This window comes from Barbus barbus, assembly GCF_936440315.1.
Source record: "Barbus barbus genome assembly, chromosome: 28".
Lineage (NCBI taxonomy): Eukaryota > Metazoa > Chordata > Actinopteri > Cypriniformes > Cyprinidae > Barbus > Barbus barbus.
The window spans coordinates 26553422-26576555 of record NC_136756.1 but is presented as its reverse complement, the minus strand read 5'-3'; the positions used below and the strand labels follow the sequence as shown (position 1 = coordinate 26576555).

The 23134-nt window shown below is 34.5% G+C and overlaps 1 protein-coding gene across 1 annotated transcript in view; it reads right to left on the bottom strand.

The window, feature by feature from the left end:
* Window positions 1–23134, bottom strand: part of LOC306848643 (dedicator of cytokinesis protein 5-like) — a 66159-nt gene that overhangs the window by 40195 nt on the left and 2830 nt on the right. The window contains exons 2-21 of the mRNA XM_079383304.1: window positions 19676–19759; window positions 17003–17043; window positions 16828–16883; window positions 14982–15078; window positions 14662–14810; window positions 14309–14444; window positions 13145–13302; window positions 12820–12901; window positions 12124–12253; window positions 9178–9250; window positions 8840–8982; window positions 6611–6736; window positions 6296–6420; window positions 5388–5486; window positions 4154–4226; window positions 3655–3758; window positions 2304–2484; window positions 1861–1958; window positions 1688–1777; window positions 207–307 (exon numbers count right to left, since the gene is read on the bottom strand). Coding sequence (XP_079239430.1) covers window positions 207–307; window positions 1688–1777; window positions 1861–1958; window positions 2304–2484; window positions 3655–3758; window positions 4154–4226; window positions 5388–5486; window positions 6296–6420; window positions 6611–6736; window positions 8840–8982; window positions 9178–9250; window positions 12124–12253; window positions 12820–12901; window positions 13145–13302; window positions 14309–14444; window positions 14662–14810; window positions 14982–15078; window positions 16828–16883; window positions 17003–17043; window positions 19676–19759 — 2146 coding nt within the window. The remainder of the gene's footprint in view (window positions 1–206; window positions 308–1687; window positions 1778–1860; window positions 1959–2303; window positions 2485–3654; window positions 3759–4153; window positions 4227–5387; window positions 5487–6295; window positions 6421–6610; window positions 6737–8839; window positions 8983–9177; window positions 9251–12123; window positions 12254–12819; window positions 12902–13144; window positions 13303–14308; window positions 14445–14661; window positions 14811–14981; window positions 15079–16827; window positions 16884–17002; window positions 17044–19675; window positions 19760–23134) is intronic.

The window sequence follows — 23134 nt, the reverse complement described above, 5'->3', positions numbered from 1 at the left end:
TACGGCATGCTTGCAAATCAATACAGGTCTCAACCTGAGAATATCACTGGACAGGTGTATATAGAGAACAGGTGAAAGAAGGAGAGAGTGTTAGTGTGAGATGGCAAGGTGAGAATTAAATGTGGACAAAAATGGCCAAGTTATATTAAAACACAGGAACTGTGACACAAAGGACAGAGAAATCCAAACAAGACAGTAACTCTTACTGGTACGCCAGAGTAGCGCTGAAGTGTTTGCTAATGTAGGTCTCCAAAACAGGGTTGAAATGCTGAAACTTTATGTCGCCGATGAGCGAGATGATAAAAACCTGGACAAATAAAGCAAAAATACAAGGTCTAGCCCTTTATGTTATAATCACTTATAAACTTTATAAAGTTTTAAGACGGCAATTTAATAGTTTTTCATCAAATTGAACTCTCGGCCTCCGCAAAACTAACTTTCTTTGCTTCTTATGCAAGCAAGATCAAGTGGATAGAGAAAAGATATTAGAACATTTTCTGACATGATGCAAAACCTCAAAGCACTATGGCACACAGACATCACTCGGCCTGTCATTTTCTTTCCCAAATGTAATGCAGCTAAAACAGTGGTTTAAAAAGTGGCTTGAATAAATAAAAATCACCCAAAAGAAATAATGGTTTTCAAAGACATCGAGCACACATCACATGGCGGAATAATCTGACCTGTATGTCTGTGAGGGGGAAGACATCCCACATGCAGATGGCGATGTGGCATGTTATGGCATTAAGGTTACTCATACATAACTAATGAAAATGCAATGACGCGGCAGAGCGCTCTTTATGCAGTTTGTAACTTTAATGTAACTTTTCTGCAATCATTTAGTCCCAAAAAGCAGTGTGATTTGGATTAGAAAAGTTAGACCAAAGTTTAATACTTGTTCAGATCCCGAACCCAATTATGAGCAACAGTAAAAAAGTGTTGCTCACTCAGAATAATCTGCCCACAATATGTTTTTTCATTCGTGGTTACTGGATAAGGATTTTTTTAAAACAATATTATTCAAATTGCATGACAAATTTTACAGTTAACTAGAAAAATACACAGGAAAAAAATATATAACTATTTATAGATACATAGATTTTAAGTTTTCATGATTTTATATTTTAATATAATCATTAATAGTATTAATAATGATGTTATTTTTCTTTATTAATAAAACAAGTAATAGTATTCATATTTAGTGTAATTATTAATAATGTTTAAATATAAGAAAATAGTATTGATGTTACTATTAGTATTAATATTAATATAAATAATCAGTATCATATTAATATGTATATAAAATAATAATAAACAAACTAAATTAACAATAAAATCAATCTAAAAGTAATGAAATATTAGAAAACTTATATTTTTATAATTATTATGTATTTTTCTATATAGTAATGAATAAAATCCATATTCACTAACAAAAAGCAACACTTTCATTAAAAGTACTAAACTTGGTTTTATAAATTTTCTATTTGTGATACTTGTGTGAAACATTTGGCTTTAGGGGACATTGCACAAAAGTTAAATGAAAGCTTACCAAAAAAATATTTTAACAGTTTGTCTGATATTCACAGGCTCGAAATTCTCCTTTTGTCCATTACTGGAGAAACTCATCATAAGAATAGGTTGGCAACTGGTGGATGTCTAAAGATCAAGTTAAATAATCAATACTTGCCAAGGCATTGAAAACTAGTGTATCGTAGGTTTCTTCCTCTGAGGTCTCCATCATGATATTAAAGAGAGCGTCCAGTGTGTCCTGCAGGAACTGGAGAAACACACAACAAAAACTTTAGATCATAAGGCAGCATTTTATAGAAGGCCAAGTGTTGCGTTTTCTCACAACCATACTTTAATAATCTCCCCTCCTTCCACTTCCATCAGTTTCTGAAGAATTTCTTCAAGTCTCTCAGTGTTTGATCTCCAGTTGAGAAGCCCCAGAAGGTCAACTGAGTCAGAGGAAATTAAAAAAAGTTATAGAAAGGCAACTACCACAAGAACTTGCCGTCTCATACGGCTTTTACACATACATGTGGCTTTTAAAATGATAGTTTAGGATGAAATTAAACTAATTATCTACTCTCATCTCTCCTGTTGTTTAAAACCATACGATTTTTACTGAAGTTTTCAGAAGCCATGTGACAGCATGAGGAACAGAGGTAATGTGTGTGAAAACAATATCTACTAAGTTCAATATGCAGAGGCATCAGTGAAGGTCAGGTTTGCAAAGACATGAGGGTAAATAACAGACTTGAATTTTTGGGTGAAATATTGTTTTTGGAAATGACTCTTACCGTTTTGTGTAAGCTTTGTAGAGCAGGTGAGGGTGGAGATCTGGAAGCTGTCTTTGGTGATGGGAATGATGCCGGCATGATGGAAGGATTTTCCCGTCTGTCTCTCTTTCTCTTCCACTTCAGCATACGAGCCAGGCAGAGTCAAATAGGTCTTGGCGTCGTCAGCTTTCTTCACATCCACCTGTAGAAACAGAAGAGGAATTTGTAGTGGCACTGCATATTTGAGACAGTCCTGTCTGGTGTAAGAGTAAGGCCAACAAGAACAGATACTGCTGGTTTAAAGAGAAGTTCAGGAAATTTAGAAGAGATCTACATGAAGAGGTTACATGTCAAGATGAGTTTTAGCAGCCAAAAAGCTTTCAGCAAAGAAAGTACACTATTTTTTTTCATAAAAGAATACATTAATTTAAAAGTGACAGTAACAGACGTTCATAATGTTACAAAACATATCAAATAAATGCCATTTTTTTACTTTCTATTCACCAAAAAATCCTAAAACAAAAATAAAGGCATCACGGTTTCCAAAAAATATGAAACATCAAAAACTGTTTTCAATGTTGATAATAATCAGAAAGATTTATTGAGCAGCAAATAAGCATATTAGAATAAATCCTGAAGGATCCAGTGACACTGAAGACTGGAGTAACGATGCAAAAATTTCAGCATTAGAATTTAAAATATATTCAAAAAAAAAAAAAAAAAAAAAATTTTAATTGTAATAATAATAATTCACAATTTACTGTTTTACTGTATCAAATAAATCTAGCATTGATGAGTATTAAAAAAAAAAACTTTTGAAAACTTTTTTTTTTGTTTTTTTTTTATGGCTGAAAGGTCCTATTTTTTCCCTATATTCAAATTGAAGTATTATTCTTTCATTTTTACTAGAGTAAGTATGGAGAAAATGCTTCCTCTTTTAAAACAAATCTGAATCATCATGAGTTATATAATATATAATGAGTAAATATAGCCTCAAAAAATAATTTGACAAAAAAAAGGTTGCATATGGAGAAAAAGAGAGAAAAAAAAGACAATTTTACAAAAACACATTCATTTTTCTGTTAAAATTGTAAATAATTTGAGCTGTAAAGTTGTTCTTGCCACTTTTAAATTTTGAGTATTATGTTTTCCTGGCAACAAATATATAAAACTGGATATAATCTTGCAAAGAAAAAAGTTATTAGGCAATTATTTGACACTAAATTCATGATAACATGCATGGTGTTATAATTTTTTTGGCTATAATTCTGGCAACAAAAAAAAATAAATTGTTTTTTTTGCAGTAATCAATATTATGCCACAAGTTCTGTCAATTTGCACTCAACCAAGAACATTCCTTAAAGATGCCCACCTTGTAGACAATGAGTTCATGTTTTCCATCTGGAAGTGTGGTGCCATCCGACTTCATCAGGCGAACAAAAGCCATGCCAAAAGGCTTCTCAGACTTATCTCTAGCTACAGAAATGTAAGCACACAGATACTCAATTTAAAAACAAGCCTGAATATGCAATAGCGCAGAGATTCTCAACCTGGGGTCAGCAAAAATGCTAATGGGGTCAAGTGAGATCTGTATAAACCCAGAATATGCATTCTTTATTTGTAAAAAGAAAAATTTTCAAGCATAATTTTTTGCCCTGTGTTGGACCTACAAACAAAATATGCAGGTTTTCTTGTGCATATAAAATACAAAGTGAAATGCACACCACAAACGTGACCTGCATGAAAAGGTTGAGAACCCCTGCGGAAACACAAAAGAGAACACATATCATAGTCCTTAGCTTCTATACACAGTTCTAGCTACTTCAGTGCTTTCTACTATAAGGTTCTGTGAACGTCTCTATGAGACTCACAATCTTGAGAAGATCTGTGTCTAAAGGTGAGCCTCAGATGACATCGACACACATCCTCAATGGGAATGGCCACCTGACGGACAGAAGAGAACGAGGAGTTAATAGGAACCCTGGTGTAGCTCTTAAGTCCCTTTCACATGATCCATGTCAAGGGCATCAATACACCTCTTAGCACAAGCGTCAGGAGTCACATTAATCTCGACATGAAAACACTACCAGAAGCTTGCTAGGCAGCATGAAAGTGAAAATACCACAATCAATTGGAAGACAGAACATATTTGATCTTAAAACAAGAAAATATCTTGGCAACTACTTTAATACATGACAGAAAGAAAAAAAGAGAACATGCTCTCTCTGATGATAGGCATTTCACATTGTCATGCAATTTTAGTTGCACAATTAACACCACCCTGCATCATATTTGCTGAATGAAATCCAGTACTTGTTTATTACTAATTTTAGGGTACCAATCCCAAAAATAGTGCATGTTTTGCTCTATTACAGTATGTCACATTTACTCACAAAATATGGTGCATTTCGTAGAATGTTTGCTTTCGCCAACCACTTGTAATGTGAAGAAGTCTTGTATCATCAGATTAACTACCACAAATATATAATTTACATATTCCTCTGAGCCAAATTACAACTATTTGTTCGATTCTCAGCCGATTTTCACATGCATGATGTTATTTTATGCCTAATCCTGCCTAATCCTGCTAGAATTATGGCCAGTGACAGACAAAAAAGCATACATATTTTCTACAGCTACATCTGTGGGTGTTTTACTACATCCAAACAGTGACTGAAAATTACAGATTTTATGAAAAATGTAAAGATTTTCTTTGAAATTAAATGGAAAACTGTAACATTTTTTCACTCCTTCAAAAATTGCCAGTTAAATTATGCATGTGTCATATTTCGTTTTGTCATTAAAACTGAAACTTAACATTTGACTGCATAAACATTAATTATGCATATACATATAAACAGATATAAATCATATAAATGACATAAATCATTCTTATTGTACGTGATTTCCAAAAGCTGAAAGTGATGAACTTTAAGTAATAGGTTACAGCACTTTACCTGAAAGCTACGTAATACAAGGTTGCACTGTAGATTGACACTTTGCATTAGAGAACACTGGCGTGATTCATATGAAAGGGACTTTAGCTTCAAAACATCAAAAACCTAAACTCAGATGTCTTTGCTTTTATTTTTGTCCTGTTTGTACCTTAACCGTCTCATTCCAGCAGGGCTGCTTGACTTGATAGTAGATGACAGACTTGTATTCAGTGATCCCTTCATAACCAGCTCCAGGAAATATGGCTTTCTGAAGAGAGAATGAGAATGTGAGGGAAAACTCATCTACTGGAAGAAAATGGTTTCTCTTTTCTCGTACAGTAAGAGGTTTGCAGCAGTAAAAGTTCAACGTTAACAAGACCAGAAGTTGGCAGCACACCGCTTGAGTTAAAGGAAACTGTGTTGCATAATGTGCAGCATTTACACCAAAAATAAGACTGAAAGACAAGCTCAAATCTCTTAAAAGAGGGGGGATCTTTTTAGGAAAGCATTTCAGAACGAGTTTCTTGTATTCTTCTGTGTTCGCCAGTGTAAACAGGACAGGCTTATATGTGCATTATACCTCGAAATAGCATTTGACAAGAACAGCGCAGTAAAAAGCTTTCTGTGCCGTGTGTTTGGACATTTAAAAACAGCCGCCGTTTCATAAAGGAGAAAGATCTGCAAGCTGTTTTTATGCCAGCAACAGTTCTGCTGTCAAAACACAGAGATAAAGGGGGTGGATGAGCACCACATGCTAAATAGCAAAAGCTAAAACTGCTAGTCAACATAATGAGAAGAACGGAGGACAATGGAATGAGAGAAGTTGTTTTTCATTCATATTAAAATGACCTTGGTGGTATTTCCTAAAATGTTAATCCAGGGTCATCCCATGTTTTTTGGTACACTTGACGCAAAGATATGTAACTGAAGCCGTTTCCGTATAACATTTATATTAAATCAGGATTCACCTCATGGATTTACAAGAAAGTACACTTTATTAAGCGATGCTGTGGGAATCTCCTAATTGCGGCCAGATATTAATGTTAGTTAATATTTAATGTTGCGGGGTTTCTGTACCTCCATGGGATTTCCTTCTTCATCCAACACGCTCATTATAACTTCAACATTTTTGGGGGTTTTCTTCTTGCCACGATCAAATTCTCCCTGTTGCAGCGTAACATATATATCATTCCTTACATAACCTGTAGAGACATATAGACATCATTCCATTAACTAGATGTATGTTCTTCTCTAGTAATGGTCATTAGAGGAAAAGGATGAAAAGACAACTGCAAGTGGATTTACTAAAGAGGGTCTTTGTGGGTCAGAAAAACTTTAATAGCACTGCTATTAAGATGAAGACGTTACGATCTGACAGATGTGCAGACCAACCTGGCAGGATAATTTCAGGGAAGCCCATTTTCCTGACTATTGCTGATGTGCGATCCACAAAATGAGGGTAATGTTTTTGAACCTGAAACACATCTCCAGGGAGCAGCTTCAGGGTCACAAACAAACCTGAAAGCGAAAACATGCCATTACAAGGTCAGACGGGTCTCGTCAGTCAACAAACTCAAGCCCAGAGGGAACAGAATGACTAAAGTGTAAAATAATAAATCGTTTTCAAAAAATTATTAAAAACTGAAAAAGAAAATGGAAAAAGAAAAGAATACATACTTCAAGGGTTAAAAAATAAAGAAAAAATAAATGTAATGCATTAAGTTTCAACACAACATAAAAATGACAAACTCGGTATAAAACACATTAGCTAAATGTGTGCATTTACATGCAAAATGTCCCCGATTATTTTGTCTGAATATTGCATCATTCTCACTTTGAGAGACTATTATAAATATTTGCTGAGCAATACAGACTTTTTAAGGTGTTCATGTGTGTTAAAGCCAATAAAATCATGTATAATCATAGAAAATGAGAGGTACATGCTGAAATTAATATGCAGGGTATTTTTACAGCTTATTTCTAAAATACTTTAAAGGGGTCATCGGATGCCCATTTTGCACAAGTTGATATGATTCTTTAGGGTCTTAATTAAAAGTCTATAACATACTTTGGTTAAAATTCCCAATGGTAGCGCAAAAATCTGTCAAAATCAGCTCTGTTTTTAGCAAGCCATTATAGTCCATGTTGCTTTAAATGTTAATGAGCTCTGCTGACCCCGCCCCTCTCGAGCAGACTGTAAACTTCAGCCGCGAAACTGGTTAACTAGCATGTTATTAGGAAAGACGATTTGCAAAGGTTCATAAAAAACCCTTATACTCACTTCTTATGTATGGTGAGGCTGGATCACGAATGATTCGCGCGAAAAATGATTCCCTCTATCAATTGCATATTTATTTTCTAGCTTTTCTTGTAAAACACTAGTTTTATTTTTTCTATTCTATCTACTTGTTTCTTATATAAAAACACTAGGGTTCTTTTTTCTATATTCTATCTACTTGTTTTCTTTAAAAAAAAAAAGAAAAAAAAAAAACCTTTCTACGTGTACTGCGTTAGGCTAACCAAGACTTGTAATAGCACTTGCATGTTGTTGCTCTTTTGTTGGTTTTGATTGCTTCTAATGTCCTCATTTGTAAGTTGCTTTAGATTAAAGCGTCAGCTAAATGACTAAATGTAAATGTAATGTAAATGAACAAACTCATTTAGGCAGATCGGAGATCGGCACATTCCCTTCAAAGCAAAAGTAACGTTAATCCTCTGCGTCTTCAGCGGCTCAGATGTCGGGAGTTAATGACGACTGCTATATTCATTTTTACATCCAACAACAAAACACCTCAATCGCTTAATCGGAGACATCTTGTCTTCCCCTGCACCGGAGACAGCTCACTCAGGGCGGCTCTAAGATAAGATGGCCTTGTCAATCAACTATTGTGGGAGCGGTCTGTACAGAACTACATCATTCTGGCAGGAACCTCAGAACAGCCTGATTTGTGAAAGAGGATTTTAAAATAGGGATTTAAAAAAAACACTGGGTGGATTTTTATAATCATAGGATGGATGTGTACACACACTTCCAACACACATTTATGTTCAAACAACCTGAAAAGTGAATTTAGCATGATGACCCCTTAAAATATAAATGTATTATTGTATTCCACATATTGTTCACAGTGCTCTAAAATATTTAAAAAGGGAATTTTTTGTTCAAAAATGCATTACCATGGCTGATTTAGCAATGAGGTTTTGTAGGATTTTTTAAATAAATGTAATATTAACTAAATGAATAAAACTCCAAGTTGACCCAAAATTTGACCAAAAAAAAACACTAATTTTATATGCTATTAAACTGGTCAGGTTGGTAATAATTATTAGCGACAGCTATAGCAATCTTACCAATTAAATACAGAGTGAAACTGGCATTTTTAAAAGAGACAGAATTTTTTAAATTGGATGATATTCAAATTTACAGCTGAAACATCTTCACATCTCATTCTGTCTCTATGCAAATCAGTTTGACTCTATCAAAGTGATCCTGTTTTCATTCTCTCAAACTTTCCAAATGTTCAAGCCACAACCAGGAAACTTCCACAAGGTCACATTTCTCCCCAGAGGCAAAAACACAAGAGCAAAGATTAATTTTTTGGCCTATTGGTCTGGATTTACCCTGTCCTTTGTGGTTGACCTCACGCGTTGCAATGACCTTGTTGAAGACGGAAACGAGTGGCTCGTTCTCGCCAATGACACGAGACGGGATGAGAGGAGACATGATTAGCTGTCTCTGACGGATGTACGTTTCCATGGCAATCCTAGAAATAGAGATTCCAAGAGGAAAAGGACAAAATTGAAGAAAAAAGGCTATAAAAATATAGCCTAGGGAGTAACAGTGTATGACGGACTCTGCCCAAAATAAACAATAATGCAGGAAAAGAACAGAAAAACATGAAAACAGAAACTACTATCATGCAAATGAAGCATGTTATAATCTCATAAAGGACACTCACTGTTGAAAGGGGATGAAATACTGCTTATCATCATCATCAATTTTCCCATGGGCAATATCTGTGATATCCATGACTGTACACACAAAGAAACATGAGGCTAGTGCTGATCCGAACCACAGATACATTACATTTAATTACTACATTCAATATCGTTCACGTTCCCTCAGAGGGAGAGCAAATATCTTGCATTTTTGCAAGTATTCTTTTTCAGATGTATTCGAAGGCGAGATTTGTAGAGCAAATTGTTAATTTTGTCTTCCTACTGTACAATTCTGTTTCAATGCTGATAAGAGATTAATTTCGAGTCTATAAGAACCTCAATTATTAAATCTAAAACAACAGTATCTTTTCGGTGAAAATGCTTGCTACCAATAATTGCTTTTGATCAAAATTAATAGAACTCCTCACTTAAATATGAAAATTTGCTTTATTGACTCAGGCCATTCAATATGTAAATGAGTTTGTTTCTTCGTCAGAACAGATTTGGAGAATTTGAGCATTACATCACTAACTCACCAATGGATCCTCTGCAGTGAATGGGTGCCGTCAGAATGAGAGTCCAAATAGCTGATAAAAACATCACAATAGTCCACAAGCAATCCACACCACTCCAGTCCATCAATTAACGCTTGTGAAGTGAAAAGATGCATGTTTAGAAGAGACAAATGTATCATTATGGCATTTTTTAACTTCAGACTGCTTCTTCTGGCTAAAATACGAGTCCTCTACCCATAATATTGCTTTCTCTAGTGAAAAAGTTGTCTCACCTGAATCAGGAGAGAAATATGCACAAACCAAGCACCGTTTACAAGTGAAAACAGTCCTAAACAAATATATCTGTGGATTTTGATGTGAGAGGACAACAGGGGATGGACTTTTCACTAGAGGAAGCATTATTATGGATTCTCCACTATTTTGGCCAGAAGCGATGGTTTAAAGTTAAAATTCTGACGGCACCCATTCACTGCAGGGGATCCATTCGAGAGCATGTGATGTAATACTAAATTTCTCCAAATCTATTCTGATGAAGACAAACTCATCTACATCTTGAATGGCCCGAGTAAATTTTCAGCAAATTTTCATTTTTGGGTGAGCTATTCCTTTAGATGCAATGTCTAGCTCTCTAAATTCGTACTTCAGACAGACATGTTCACAACGGGGTAAATTGGGTATTGCCTGTGCTCAGGTTTAAGAAAAATGCAGGCTGAACATGATGCAATCTGTCTTTGAAGCTTATGGTAAAAATGGCTTTTTTCATCTTGAAAAATACAATGCAGGCATTCAACCTGATGTTAATGCGTACAGTGACTCAGCAGCAAAAAAAAATCCTTTTGAAACAAAAAGGAAACACTATTTGCAGCAAATGCAGGTCGCCTGTAGCTTAAGATACAAACATCTATTGATAATGTAATCATTTCATATGACATTTTTGGAGGAAAAGTAACAATAGTAACGTTTGGTCTTTCAGCTACTTGCAAGACTGAAAACTTTAAACTGAAATGTGATAGCAGGAAAAGAAAATAGAACCGAACACTATAAGATGTGAAAGGCTTGACTGGGAAAATGTCATTCTTTTCAACAGCAAACTGGCAATATGGATAAATAATGTCTTTTGCTCAGATATCTGACAATGCGAGGTAGTGCTAAAGTGACAAGGACAAGAGTAAAAGTGCTGTTATCAAAATACTAAAGAAGCAGTATGGTGTGATGCAATTAAACCTTTGTGAACACATACGTCATCTGTAGGGATAAAATCCATTACCACACAAAATGAAGTTGACACATCCCTCAAGATCATGAAAACAGATGAAAAATGCCCTTGGAGTAATGCACTTAGAATTGAAGCCCAACAGCTAAAACGTCTGTGGTGTTGTTCTTAAAGCACTTACATGCATTCGTCAGTAGAACAAAATGTGTGTTATTTGAGGTGTAAAGCGGTCTGATTTGTTATTTTGAGGTGAAAGAACTCCAAGGAATAGTTCAGGCCATCCAAGTTTGTTTGTTTATCAGAAGAGGTTTGGAGAAATGTACCATTACATCACTTGCTCACTAATGGATCCTTTGCAGTGAATGGGTGCCGTCAGAATGAGAGTCCAAACAGCTGATAAAAGCATCACAATGATTCACAAATAATCCACACCAGTCCAGTCCATCAGTTAATGTCTTGTGAAGCAAAAAGCTACATGTTTGTAAGAAACAAATCCAGCATTAAGACATTTCTTAATTTCATTTTAAAATGTTACTTCTGGCTAAAATATGAGGCCTGTCTCCAGTGATTTCTCCAGTGAAAAAGTTTGAATAACATTTTGAATAACATATGTCAATGGATTTTGATGTGAGAGGACAACAGTGAATAACACACTGGAGGAAGTGTTATTATGGATTATGGACTCATATTTTGTCGAGAAGCAACAGTTTGAAGTTAAAACTCCTTAATCATGGATTTGTTTCCTCCAAACATGCAGCTTTTCACTTAACAAGATGTTAGTTGCTGAACTGCAGTGGTGTGGATTACCTGTGGGTTGTTGTGATGCTTTTATCAGCTGTTTGGACTCTCATTCTGACGGCACCCATTCACTGCAGAGGATCCACTAGTGAGCAAGTGATGTAAATTTCTCAGAATCTGTTCAGATGAAGAAACAAACTCATATACATCTTAGACGGCCTCAGTGTTTTTTTATTATGAGTGAACTATTCCTTTAACCAGAACTGACTGTCCAACTAAAACGCAGTGTTTAGAAAATCTGCCTGAAAATAATTCTATGCAATTTTGCAACACTATGCTAGAGGCACAAAATTACTTTTTTCCTTTAAGGTTGGTTGGTTGGTGTTTCTAAACAAATGGCAAATATGAAGTGTGAAATGAAGAGAACAACTAGGAAACCCCTGGACGCTCTATGTTATACCATCTACTAACAATAAAGAATCTATTTCTAAGTCCAGAACCTGCTACTCCAAACGGCCTCCTCAGTCCTCCTGTGTGTTTCTTTCCCTCCTTCAGCTCCATGCAGCCCACACGGATGATCTGACACACCAGGAAGAGACGCTGTCTGATAAGGTCACTGCTGCTCAGATCCTAAACACAGAGACGCCACAGAAGAAGAACAGCAGGAAGCACTTCAAAATGTTTGATTAGCACAAGGAAAAAAATCCAACGCTTTCTCATTTTTATATCTGCCGTTCAAAATTTGGGGTCAAAACCTTTTTTAATACTTTTCTTCAGCACGGACATTTTAAATTGATCAAAAGTGAAGTGAAGGCATTTATAATGTTATAAAAGATTTCTATTTCAAATAAAAGCTGTTCTTTTGAACTTTCTATTCATGAGAAAAAATGCATATTAAATGATTTTGGATGAGGGTCATGTGACACTGAAGACTGGAGTAATGATGCTGAAAATTCTGCTTTGCATCACAGGAATAATTACATTTTAAAACATATTCAAATAGAAACATTTTCTTTTTAATTGTAATAATTTTTCACAGTATAACTGTTTTTACTATATTTTTGATCAAATAAATGAAGCCTTGGTGAGGATAAAAGACTTCTTCAAAAATTACTTACTTACTGACCCTAAATTGTTGAACAGTAGCATATGGGACTATAAAAACCTTAGAAAAAGTATTCTTTGATCTTTGTTACCGTGAAGAGTGCAGGAAGGTTGTTGAGTTTTTCGATCTCTTTCGGCATGCCTGTGCTGTCCCACCGTACTAGGAAGTTTTCACTATTAGACAAGACAAAATGTGTCACAAAAACTACTTTTTCTCCACTGAAACTGACACATGCTCACTAGGCCCTAGCTGTGATATATACAGCTGTACTTCAGCTTTCAAAGAAATAAGCATTCACATATTTCAAACACTTCTTGTGAGGAATTCATATGTAGAGGTCATTCTTCAATCTCCTTCTGCTTCTTATAAACAACATAAAGAAGAAAAAAAGAGAATCAAAGGAACGACTGACTCACCTAATAAATTCAGATTTGTCAGGATCGTACAATGACATGAAGAGTTCAGCGTCCTCGCCGATGTTGCATACAAAGTTTCTGAGATTTATTAGAAGGCTATACGTGTGCACACTGCTGAAGAGGGTCTGACGCCGCTTCTCCAGGTTCTGAAGTCGCATCTACCGAAAAAATAGCAAAATTCAGGATCTGAGACAAGTAGTGGACAGTTTGAACTAAAGTTCAGTGACACCTTCTAAAACTGAAAGTGTACTGAAGCAGTAGAGCATGGCACTAACAATGCCAAGGTCATTTGTCGATTCGCAGAGAATTCATGAACTAATAAAATGTACATCCTAAACGCAATGCAATTTGCTTTAAATACAAGTGTCTACCAAATGCATATTTAAAAAAAAAAAAAAAAAAAAAGTAATTTAACCTTCATGGACACTTGTGAGGAAAGTCTAGGAGTGTTGTGGTAAAAAACTATGATGAAAATTTAATGTTTTGAGAAAAAAAAAATTATGCAAAAGAATAAGGATTTTAAAAAGACTTTGAGAAAGATTTAAAAAGATTTTGAGACAACAAACTAAACATAAAAATGTAATATATATATATATATAAATAAAAGCAAGGTTTTAACACCACACCAATATTAGATTTTTTTCTTTTTACTTTTTTTATTTAAAGTACTTCCTAAAATGCGTTTTACTATTTTAATTTGCTGCTTCTCTAAATGCAACTTCGCACAAATGATCTATCAGTATGTGTATCAGTTATTTTGGGACATTTGTTATGCATCTGTTTATCTCCATTTATTATGAACTATGGTAGTTTTGCACTATAAAATGTTAATAAATATATTTGACAAATAAATAGGCTATAGTTTGCTTATTTCGCTTACAAAACAGAACTGCAGAATAATCAACCAGTATATCTCTTTCTCTTTAGCAGATCGTTTGCATCACTTTGACTCGACACGATTCCTGTCATTTTTACATTCCAGTTCAAACCATGCATTTGTACAGTTACCAGCCAACTATTTGAATTACTCGTCAAAGCCAATTTGGCAATAGTCATGTGCTAATTCTGGACCCGGGCTTCAACATGCAACTAAAAAGAAAACATTTTCCTAGAACCAGCATATATATATATTGATAATGCACAGAGCAAAAACAAATGTTTTACCTTCTCCTCCTGTATCCTCTCATCAATACTGTGTGATGCTGACTCATGAGCCCTGAACAGACTGACCGTGCTGGTGCGTTCGGGGTCTAATGTGTTTCCTGCTTCATCGCGCACCACTAAATCAAGCCCCAGAATCCTGTGCAACAGACACAGACAGATTCTACAACACAAGAATACTAACACGTCCCCACTGTATTATTATAATCAATTGCATACAGTTTTAATGCATTCCAGCAACTTCAATTGGGTAAACTCAAAATGTATGCTTCATATGAAAAGCTTCTCAAATGAAAAGTTATTCAAATATCTGTTTGGTGAAACAACATGAGGAAGTACAGGAAGCCAAACCACACCTGTTCCCATAATCGATTTTCGCTGTGACTTTCTTCTTGAGCTCCACAAGTTCGTCGTTGGGAAGCGTGCCGGACACAATCTGCGAGCGGTACTCGATCAGGCTGTAGGCCATCTGCTGAACGTTCCGGAACAGCGTGGTCTTGTTGCTCTGGTATGCAGACGAACAGGTGATTAAAACGATGCCATGGCTTACAAAACACCACGGATGGGATTTGTCTTTGTTGAACAAACACATCGTGGAAAGCTCTGGGTTGAGCTGAAATGGACGGTGAGGTGAACTCAAACAAACCGCAAAGGCGACACAGGTGGGTTCACATACCACATAAAGCTTGTGCCATATTTGTGTCCATTCTCGTAACGTGGTGCCCAGCTCCTGGACCAAGGGCAAATCTGTAGGTACAACAGTCTCTTGTTTCCTGTGCATCAACAGAAGGTTAGAAGAAAAACATGATTTACTCAGGTTCTCAAAAACACAAAAGTAATTCGCTGTTCTTTAACCCTCAGAGAGGGAGATACTTTTGCAAAATTGCAGAGCAAGGCATTTAGGGTTGCAAAGTTCCACCAGTAATTTTACTTAACTAAGTTTTGAAGTCATAACACAATTCAGCACAATAACAAATAATTCAAGCAAATATATTTCACTAAGGAAACTCAGGAAAAGCTAAGTTTCATTATTTGATTTATTTAATGCAACAAATATTCATATCAAAGAATATTTTATAATGTATTCATTTTAATACAAATCTATTGTATATATTAAAATATATAAAAATTGTATACAGTATATAAAATATAGTTATATATTTTTTTATATGTAACACTTCACCTTTTTGTAAGACTTTACAATAAAGTTTAATTTGTTAACATTAGTTAACTATATTAGTTAACATGAATTAACAATTAACTACTTCTGCAGCATTTAACTAACATATTTTTAAGATCAAATGTTACATCTGTTTATATTAGTTAAAAATGATAAAAATGTTAGTTAACGTGACCATTTTTATTAACTAACGTTAACAAAGGTTAATAAATACTGCAAAAATATCTATTGCTCACTGTTAGCTCATGTTTTAATTAATGCATTAACTAATAGGGTGGTGATGACGCAGTGGATAAGACACATGCCTTTGGTGTGAGAGACCCGGGTTCGAATCCACTGTGAGACACCAATGTGTCCCTGAGCAAGACACTTAACCCCTAGTTGCTCCAGAGGCGTGCGACCTCTGACATATATAGCAATTGTAAGTCGCTTTGGATAAAAGCGTCAGCTAAATGTAAAATGTAAATGTAACTAATGTTACAAAATGACACTGTAAAGTGTAACCAAATTATTTTTGTAACATTCACTAAACAGGCTCATTTGTGTGAGAATTTCAGGGCATGTTAAGTTTGGTTTTATTTAATTGCTTTATACAAACATACTGCATAAGCCTTCTCAGAAAGCTGGGCTATAACTCGGATATGTTAATCTCTGTAAAACTTCATGATGCCAGAATATTCTTGCACCTCACCGACCTTCCAAACTAACACAAAATGCATATTTAGAGGCCTACAGCACAGTTGCATTGACCTCTATATAAGACGTCCTAGTTAACTTCAGCACACCCATGAAACACTCAATAAACTTTCATAAGGCTACATCAAACTCATTTGGGATAAATGATATATAATATTTACTAAATATATTCAGTCCACATTTCTGCAACAAGCTGCCTCTTATTTACACAGGTTTATATATATATATATGTTCTATCACTAAACATGTTGAGATGTGAGAAAAAAAATATATCAGGTCAAACACATACTTAGAAGATTGCTAAATTTGGTCCAAAACACTCAGCAAGTGTGTCAGTAACGCAGTGACCATGTTGTGTGACTTTGGTATGCTGGAAGATTCAGGCTATATTTTCTTGCCAAATGTGTTGCTATGATACATTTCAGAGCATTTTAACCCGTTTATGAATTATGCATTATTTAACTGCTTTGAACAAGTGTTATAATTGTGCTACAATGGGTCTCTGAGGGCAAACGAGCAAAACTTTAAAGCCAACGGCAGATGACTGTCACCGTAGACTCCTCTGACAGCACATGCTTAATTAAGTGATAGACATTTTGTCATTAACGAATTATAGAGCATAATTAACATGTGAGCTGCCTCTTACCCTGTTCCCTCAACTTTCGCTTCTTTCAGATGAATATAGTTGGCAGGGAAAATGCCCTTTGAAATAAGACAAAGAAGCATTTGTGAGAACCCACGCAATTCATTCCGCCTGCTGCAGAATGTCAGGTAATGATTAGATTGTCAGTTTATCAGTAGGATGATAATTATCCCAACACCTTTTGTGATTTCTGTCGTAGTGTGTATCCTCGGTACCACCCTGGGAGAAGGAGAGAGAGAGAAAATAAAGAACAGATCTTTGAGACAGATGATGCCACATGGCAGATGCTGCTATATATTATTTATTTAACAGAATAAGACAGATGTTCTGTTTGTTCAGAGTTAACAAAAATCACTAGAGAAACTAGGATAGATGTAAATCAAGTCTGCAAAATCAGCTTTTCCATTCTTAAAAAACGAAATGGAAGATTTTAAATAAATAAAAAATATCTTATTTACAAGAGGAGAGACATGAATGCAAGCACTGCAATGTCATAATCAACAGCTGGACACTCTGTATTGTCTTTAAGCCATGACTTGCGGAGTTGGAAGGGGGTGTAAATTAAATAATCATGGTTGCAGTTGTCAGACTGATTGGTACTGATGAATAATAATAATGGTTTCTTAATGAATGTTGACTGCACAATTAGTTTGTGTGCTGTTGAAAAAGAATACTATAAAACTTTCCAAAAAATATTAATTTAGTGAGTTTACGAGGAGACAGACTTTTTTCCCAGAAGGACTGAAATTTTGAGATCAGATTGTTGTTTTCTTTTAAAGCTGCACATGGACAGCTAATTTAAAAACCCTTGTTTTAGCACAATGCTTGATCGACAGGTGAGTAGGTGGTCCATCACTGTTGTCTGAGACACATCAGGACACATTTGCATTTACACTACAAATACAATCTAGTTACATGCAGTTTTGCCTACATCAAAGAATAGTCTGAGTGATCACAAAATGTTTTGGATGGTGTTTATGCTACAATGAAAAGGTTGTTTTGTTTTGTTTTTTAGAAAAAATTGACATTAAAGACATTTACTGAAAAACATTACAAAACATTTTTATTTCAGATAAATGCTGATCTTGTGAACCTTCTATTCATCATTGAATCCTGAAAAAAGTAATACGGTATCAGCATATTAGAATAATTTCTGAAGGATCATGTGACTGAAGTCTGGAGTAATGATGAATATATATACATATATATATATATATATATATATATATATATATATATATATATATATATATATATATATATTGCCCTCCATAAGTATTGGAACAGTAAAGACAAAATTGCTCTGTTGGCTGTGGAGTCAAATATGCAAATATGATTGAAAGATGAATATGAGACAAAACTACAGAATGTCACATTTTATTATTAGCTGTTTCAACACATACACGTTTTACCAAATAAAAAGAACCGCACTTTTAGAGTTCATCCCACTCATTGATGTGAGCATAAGTATTGGGACAGTTGAACATAAGGCAGATATAAAAGATTAAAAGCTATTATTTAGTTGCAGATCTCTTGCGCACAATCACAGCAGTGAGTCTGTGACCCATAGACATCACCAGACTCTTGCTCTCATCCTTTGAAATACTTTTCCCAGCCTTTAATGCAGCCAATTCCAATTGTTGCTTGTTTTGGGGACTTTCTGCCTTTACTCTCTTCTTCAGTTGGTGAAATTCATGTTCAGTCTGATTTATATCTGGAGATTGACTTGGGCAATCTATGACTTTCCATTTCTTTATCCTTATAAATTCCTTGACTGAACTGGCAGGGTGTTTTGGGTCATTGTCCTGATGCAATATGAAGCACTTCCCAATGAATCTGGTGGCATTTTCTTGAATATTGGTAGGAAAGGTGGTTTTGTACCCCTCCAAATTAATTCTGCTACTGTCATCATACATTAAGTCATCAGTAAAGTTGAGAGGGTCTGTTCCAGAGACAGCCATGCATGCCCATGCCATGACACCACCTCCACCATGCTTTACAGATGAGGCTGTATGCTTGGGATCATTGCAGTTCCCTTTTTTTCTCCACATTTTTGCTTTCCCATCACTTAGATAAAGGTTCATCTTTGTCTCATCGGTCCATAAACACAGTTCCAAAACTCTTCTGGCTCACCTTTGTGCTTTTTTTGCAAACTCTAATCTTGCCTTTCTATTTTTGGTGCTGGTCAGAGGTTTGCATCTTGCTGTGTAGCATCTGTAATTCTGTGTCAAAGTCTCCTGAGGACAGTAGATTGTCAGAGCATCACCCCAGCTTTCTGGAAGTTGTTGGTGATTTTACAGACACATCTTTTAGGGTTCATTTTCACAGCTTTTATGATTTGTCTGTCATCAACTACTGTTGTTTTCTCAGCCGATCAGGTCGTTGTTGGTTGCTGGTGGTTTCCAAACTCTTGATTTCTCCATGCTCACATTGTACCCCATTGGAGACATTTTTAAAAAATATCTTAAGTGTTCCATAGAAGAAAAAATCCTTACAGTTTCGCTATGACATGAGGGTAAGTAAATTATAAGAGAATTTTTATTTTGGAGTGAACTATCCCTTTCAGGCCAACTGTAAACAGAGCTTAAAGGTCAAAACATTGACATTTTAACATTATAATTGGACTTTGGGTAAAATGAACTGTTACAAAGTTGTTTTAACTGTTACTGTTGCACTTTAAATCATGCAAGCAAATATGCTGCTGAATTTGAATCTTGCAGGCCACATATGAAGCTCTCAGAGCTTCAGCAGAACTCTGGGATACCCCAGATTGTGTGTTCAGTGCAAGTGTGAACACGCTATAAGAAAGTGTGGGTGGACGTGTCAAGACACGCTGGAACTCGACACTCACCTTCAAACGTCTCAAGTATGTGTACCGTGTCCCCCACCTGAAGACTCAGCTCTGGCTCTCCTCTGGCATCATAGTTATAGATAGCTGAAAATGAGACAAAAGGGTGTCACAGACTGCAGAGAGCAAAGAGAAAGCAAAATATAAAAAAACAACAAGGCTGCTGTCTGTCCTGTGAAAGAGAAAAAAAAAATGACAGCGCACCAACTGTTGAACAAGTTCTTCAGTGGAAAGTTCTCAAATTCTGCAGGGAAACAGCCACTTGTCTGACGTCTATCGGTATGACTCAGATCTTCAAACTAACAGCCAAATGCAACCCAAACTCCCAATGAGATTACCAAAAAAAAAAAGATTTTTAGAAGATGATGCGAGTTGATTTTTATAAGATAATATGAGTTGATTTTTTTTTGGGGGGGGGGGGGGGGGGGTTGAATTAGGGAGGAAAAGGTAATTGAAAAAATTAGATTTAAAAAAAAAAAAACAGGTTTACTGTGCTATGTTCGTAGAGCCACACAATTTGCCAAAGTTTTGTCATTATATAACTATGAACATAAAATACTACTAATAATAATAATAATAATAATAAAAAATAATAATAATTCCAACAATAATAATAATTATTAATATTATAAAATATACAAATAAATATTATAATTATGATATTATAGATCATAATTAGTTAAATGTTATATGTCATAATACAAAAATTATAATACGTAAATTATTGTTTATATTGCTTTTGGATTTTATTATTATTATTATTATTATTATTATTATTATTACTAAATACTAATATAAAAATACCAAATACAAATAACAAGATAATTATAATAATATAAATTATTATTTTACTGTGAAATTTAAAAAAAAAAGTATTTAAGAAAAATAATATGAAATAATAATTTTATATTACTTTACAACTGTAAAATTACATTCATGGCTGTCTTAATTCCTTCATTTTAAAATGTTTAACCATCAAATTTTTTATTTGAATGGAAAACCACAGAAAACCCTTAAAGCTTCTCTTGCTGATAAACGTTTCTCGTTGCAAGTAAGGGAAGACTTTAGGCACATGTTGCATTTCCAAAGTGACACAAACTCAAGAGCAGAAGCATACATTTATTTAATTAAATCACAGCCTTTGCCATTTCAAAATTAATTCGTTCTAATCCATATCGTAAATTTAGTTTTATTTCAATTAGTGCTGTCAAACGATTAATCATGATTAATCACATCCAAAATAAATGTTTTTGTTTATATACGTGTATGTTCTGTGTATATTTATTATGTATATATAAATACACACACATGCATGTATATATTTCATAAAAATATGTTATGTTTATATATTAAATAGATTTATAGATAATATAAATTATATTATAAATATATATATGTAAATGCATGTAAACATTTTCAAAATATATACTCAGTGTGTGTGAATTTACATAATATATGTGTGTGTACTGTGTATATTTATTATGTAAACAAAAACTTTTATTTTGGATGCGATTATTCACGATTAATCATTTGACAGCACGCATTTCAATTAATCGTGCACTGGGACCCAAGTCAAAAAAGCCCACAGAAAGTCTGTATAATATAATAAAGACATAGTTTGGGTCGCTCCAACAAGGTCACCAATAGTAATAGCAATGCTTGCCTTGGCCAACACCTCTTAAAACACATATCTGAGTCAGTTTCTCCATACTGTAAGGGTTACACTAGACAATAGGAGAGTTTGTGCTGTATTGGATGCAATATTGGCTTGCACAAACAGCATCTGAAATGTTGAGCACAGTACAAGTGCTGATTTGTGGAATGTGAACACTCTAAGAGGCACTGAGTGCTTTCCTCTTACTAGTAGTAACATTTTTTGGGCTGTTGAACTGCAGATGAACCTGAAAGTGCGTGTCTACACTACAAGACTGAAGGCCTGAGTTTTCCCTCCCTCTTCAGTGCTGAAGGACACTTGGTGGGAGTGCAAGATTTCCTCGTGCCGTGCATCTGCCTCCACACTGCTTTCCATCTGCTGAATACACACAAAAACCAGCGTATGTGTGTACAAAGACACACTCTTGGAAAGTTAAGAAGAGTAACATCCTCATTCCTCATACACATATTAGATTTTATTAAAGATACAGATGCAATCAATGAAAAATGATTGGCTGATATGATTGATAATGATTGGAGGTGGGTGATAAACCAGTTTATCAACCCATTTAAATAAACTGTCCAGTGTCATATCTCAATGCAAGATTGCCATACACATGGATCACTTTAAAAAAATCACTGCTAAAATGACCTGTCGCTAAGCCCCACCCCCAAATGTGACAGTAAAGACATTTATAATAACGCAATTACGTGAATTACCATACAAATAAAAGCAGTTCCAAAGATCTAGATTAACTAGGGCTACACAATATATGAGGACTACACTGGATATTTTTATAGGAAATTTAATTGCGGAGGCTAATTGCCATGTATTTTTAGACTTCTTTAGATTACTTGTGCAATCATCTAAAAAAGACAACAGTAGATTACAGCATATCTTTAGAGAGCACATAAGAGATCTATACACACTAATGATCAAAAGACTTTTAAAGAAGACTCTTCTGCTCACCAAGCCTGCATTTATTTGATCCGAAGTACAGAAAAAACAGTAAAATTTTGAAATATTTTTATTATTTAAAATAATTGTTAGGAATAATTAAAATATTCATTAATTAAAATATCACTATGATTTCAAAGCTGAATTTTAGCATCATTACTCCAGTCACATGATCCTTCAGAAATCATTCTAATATTCTGATTTGCTGCTAAAAAAAACATTAATTATTATTATTATTATTATGTTAAAAACAGCTGAGTAGAATTTTTTCAGGTTTCTTCGATGAATAGAAAGTTCAGAAAAACAGCATTTATCTGAAATAGAAATCTTTTGTGACATTATAAATGTCTTTATCATCACTTTTTGATCAATCCTTGCTAAATAAAAGTATTAATTTCTATAATTTCTTTATACCAACAAAACTAAATTATACTGACTCCAAGCTTTTGCACGGTATCGTGTATAATGTTACAAACGCTTTTTATTTCAGATAAATGCTGACCTTTGGATTTTTCCATTCAAAGAATCCTGAAAAAAAATTACTCAACTGTTGATAAATATTGATAATAATAATAATAATCATTGTTTCTTGAACAGCAAATCAGCATATTAGAATTATTTCCGAAGGATCGTGTGACTGGAGTAATGATGCTAAAAATTCAGCTTTGAAATCACAGGAATAAATTACATTTAAAAATATATTCAAATAGAAAACAGTTATTTTAAATAGTAAAAAATTACTGTTTTTTCTGTACTTGGGATTAAATAAATGCAGACTTGGTGAGCAGAAGAGTCTTCTTTAAAAAACATTAAAAATATCTGTTTTAATCTTTTGACCGGTAGTGTATATA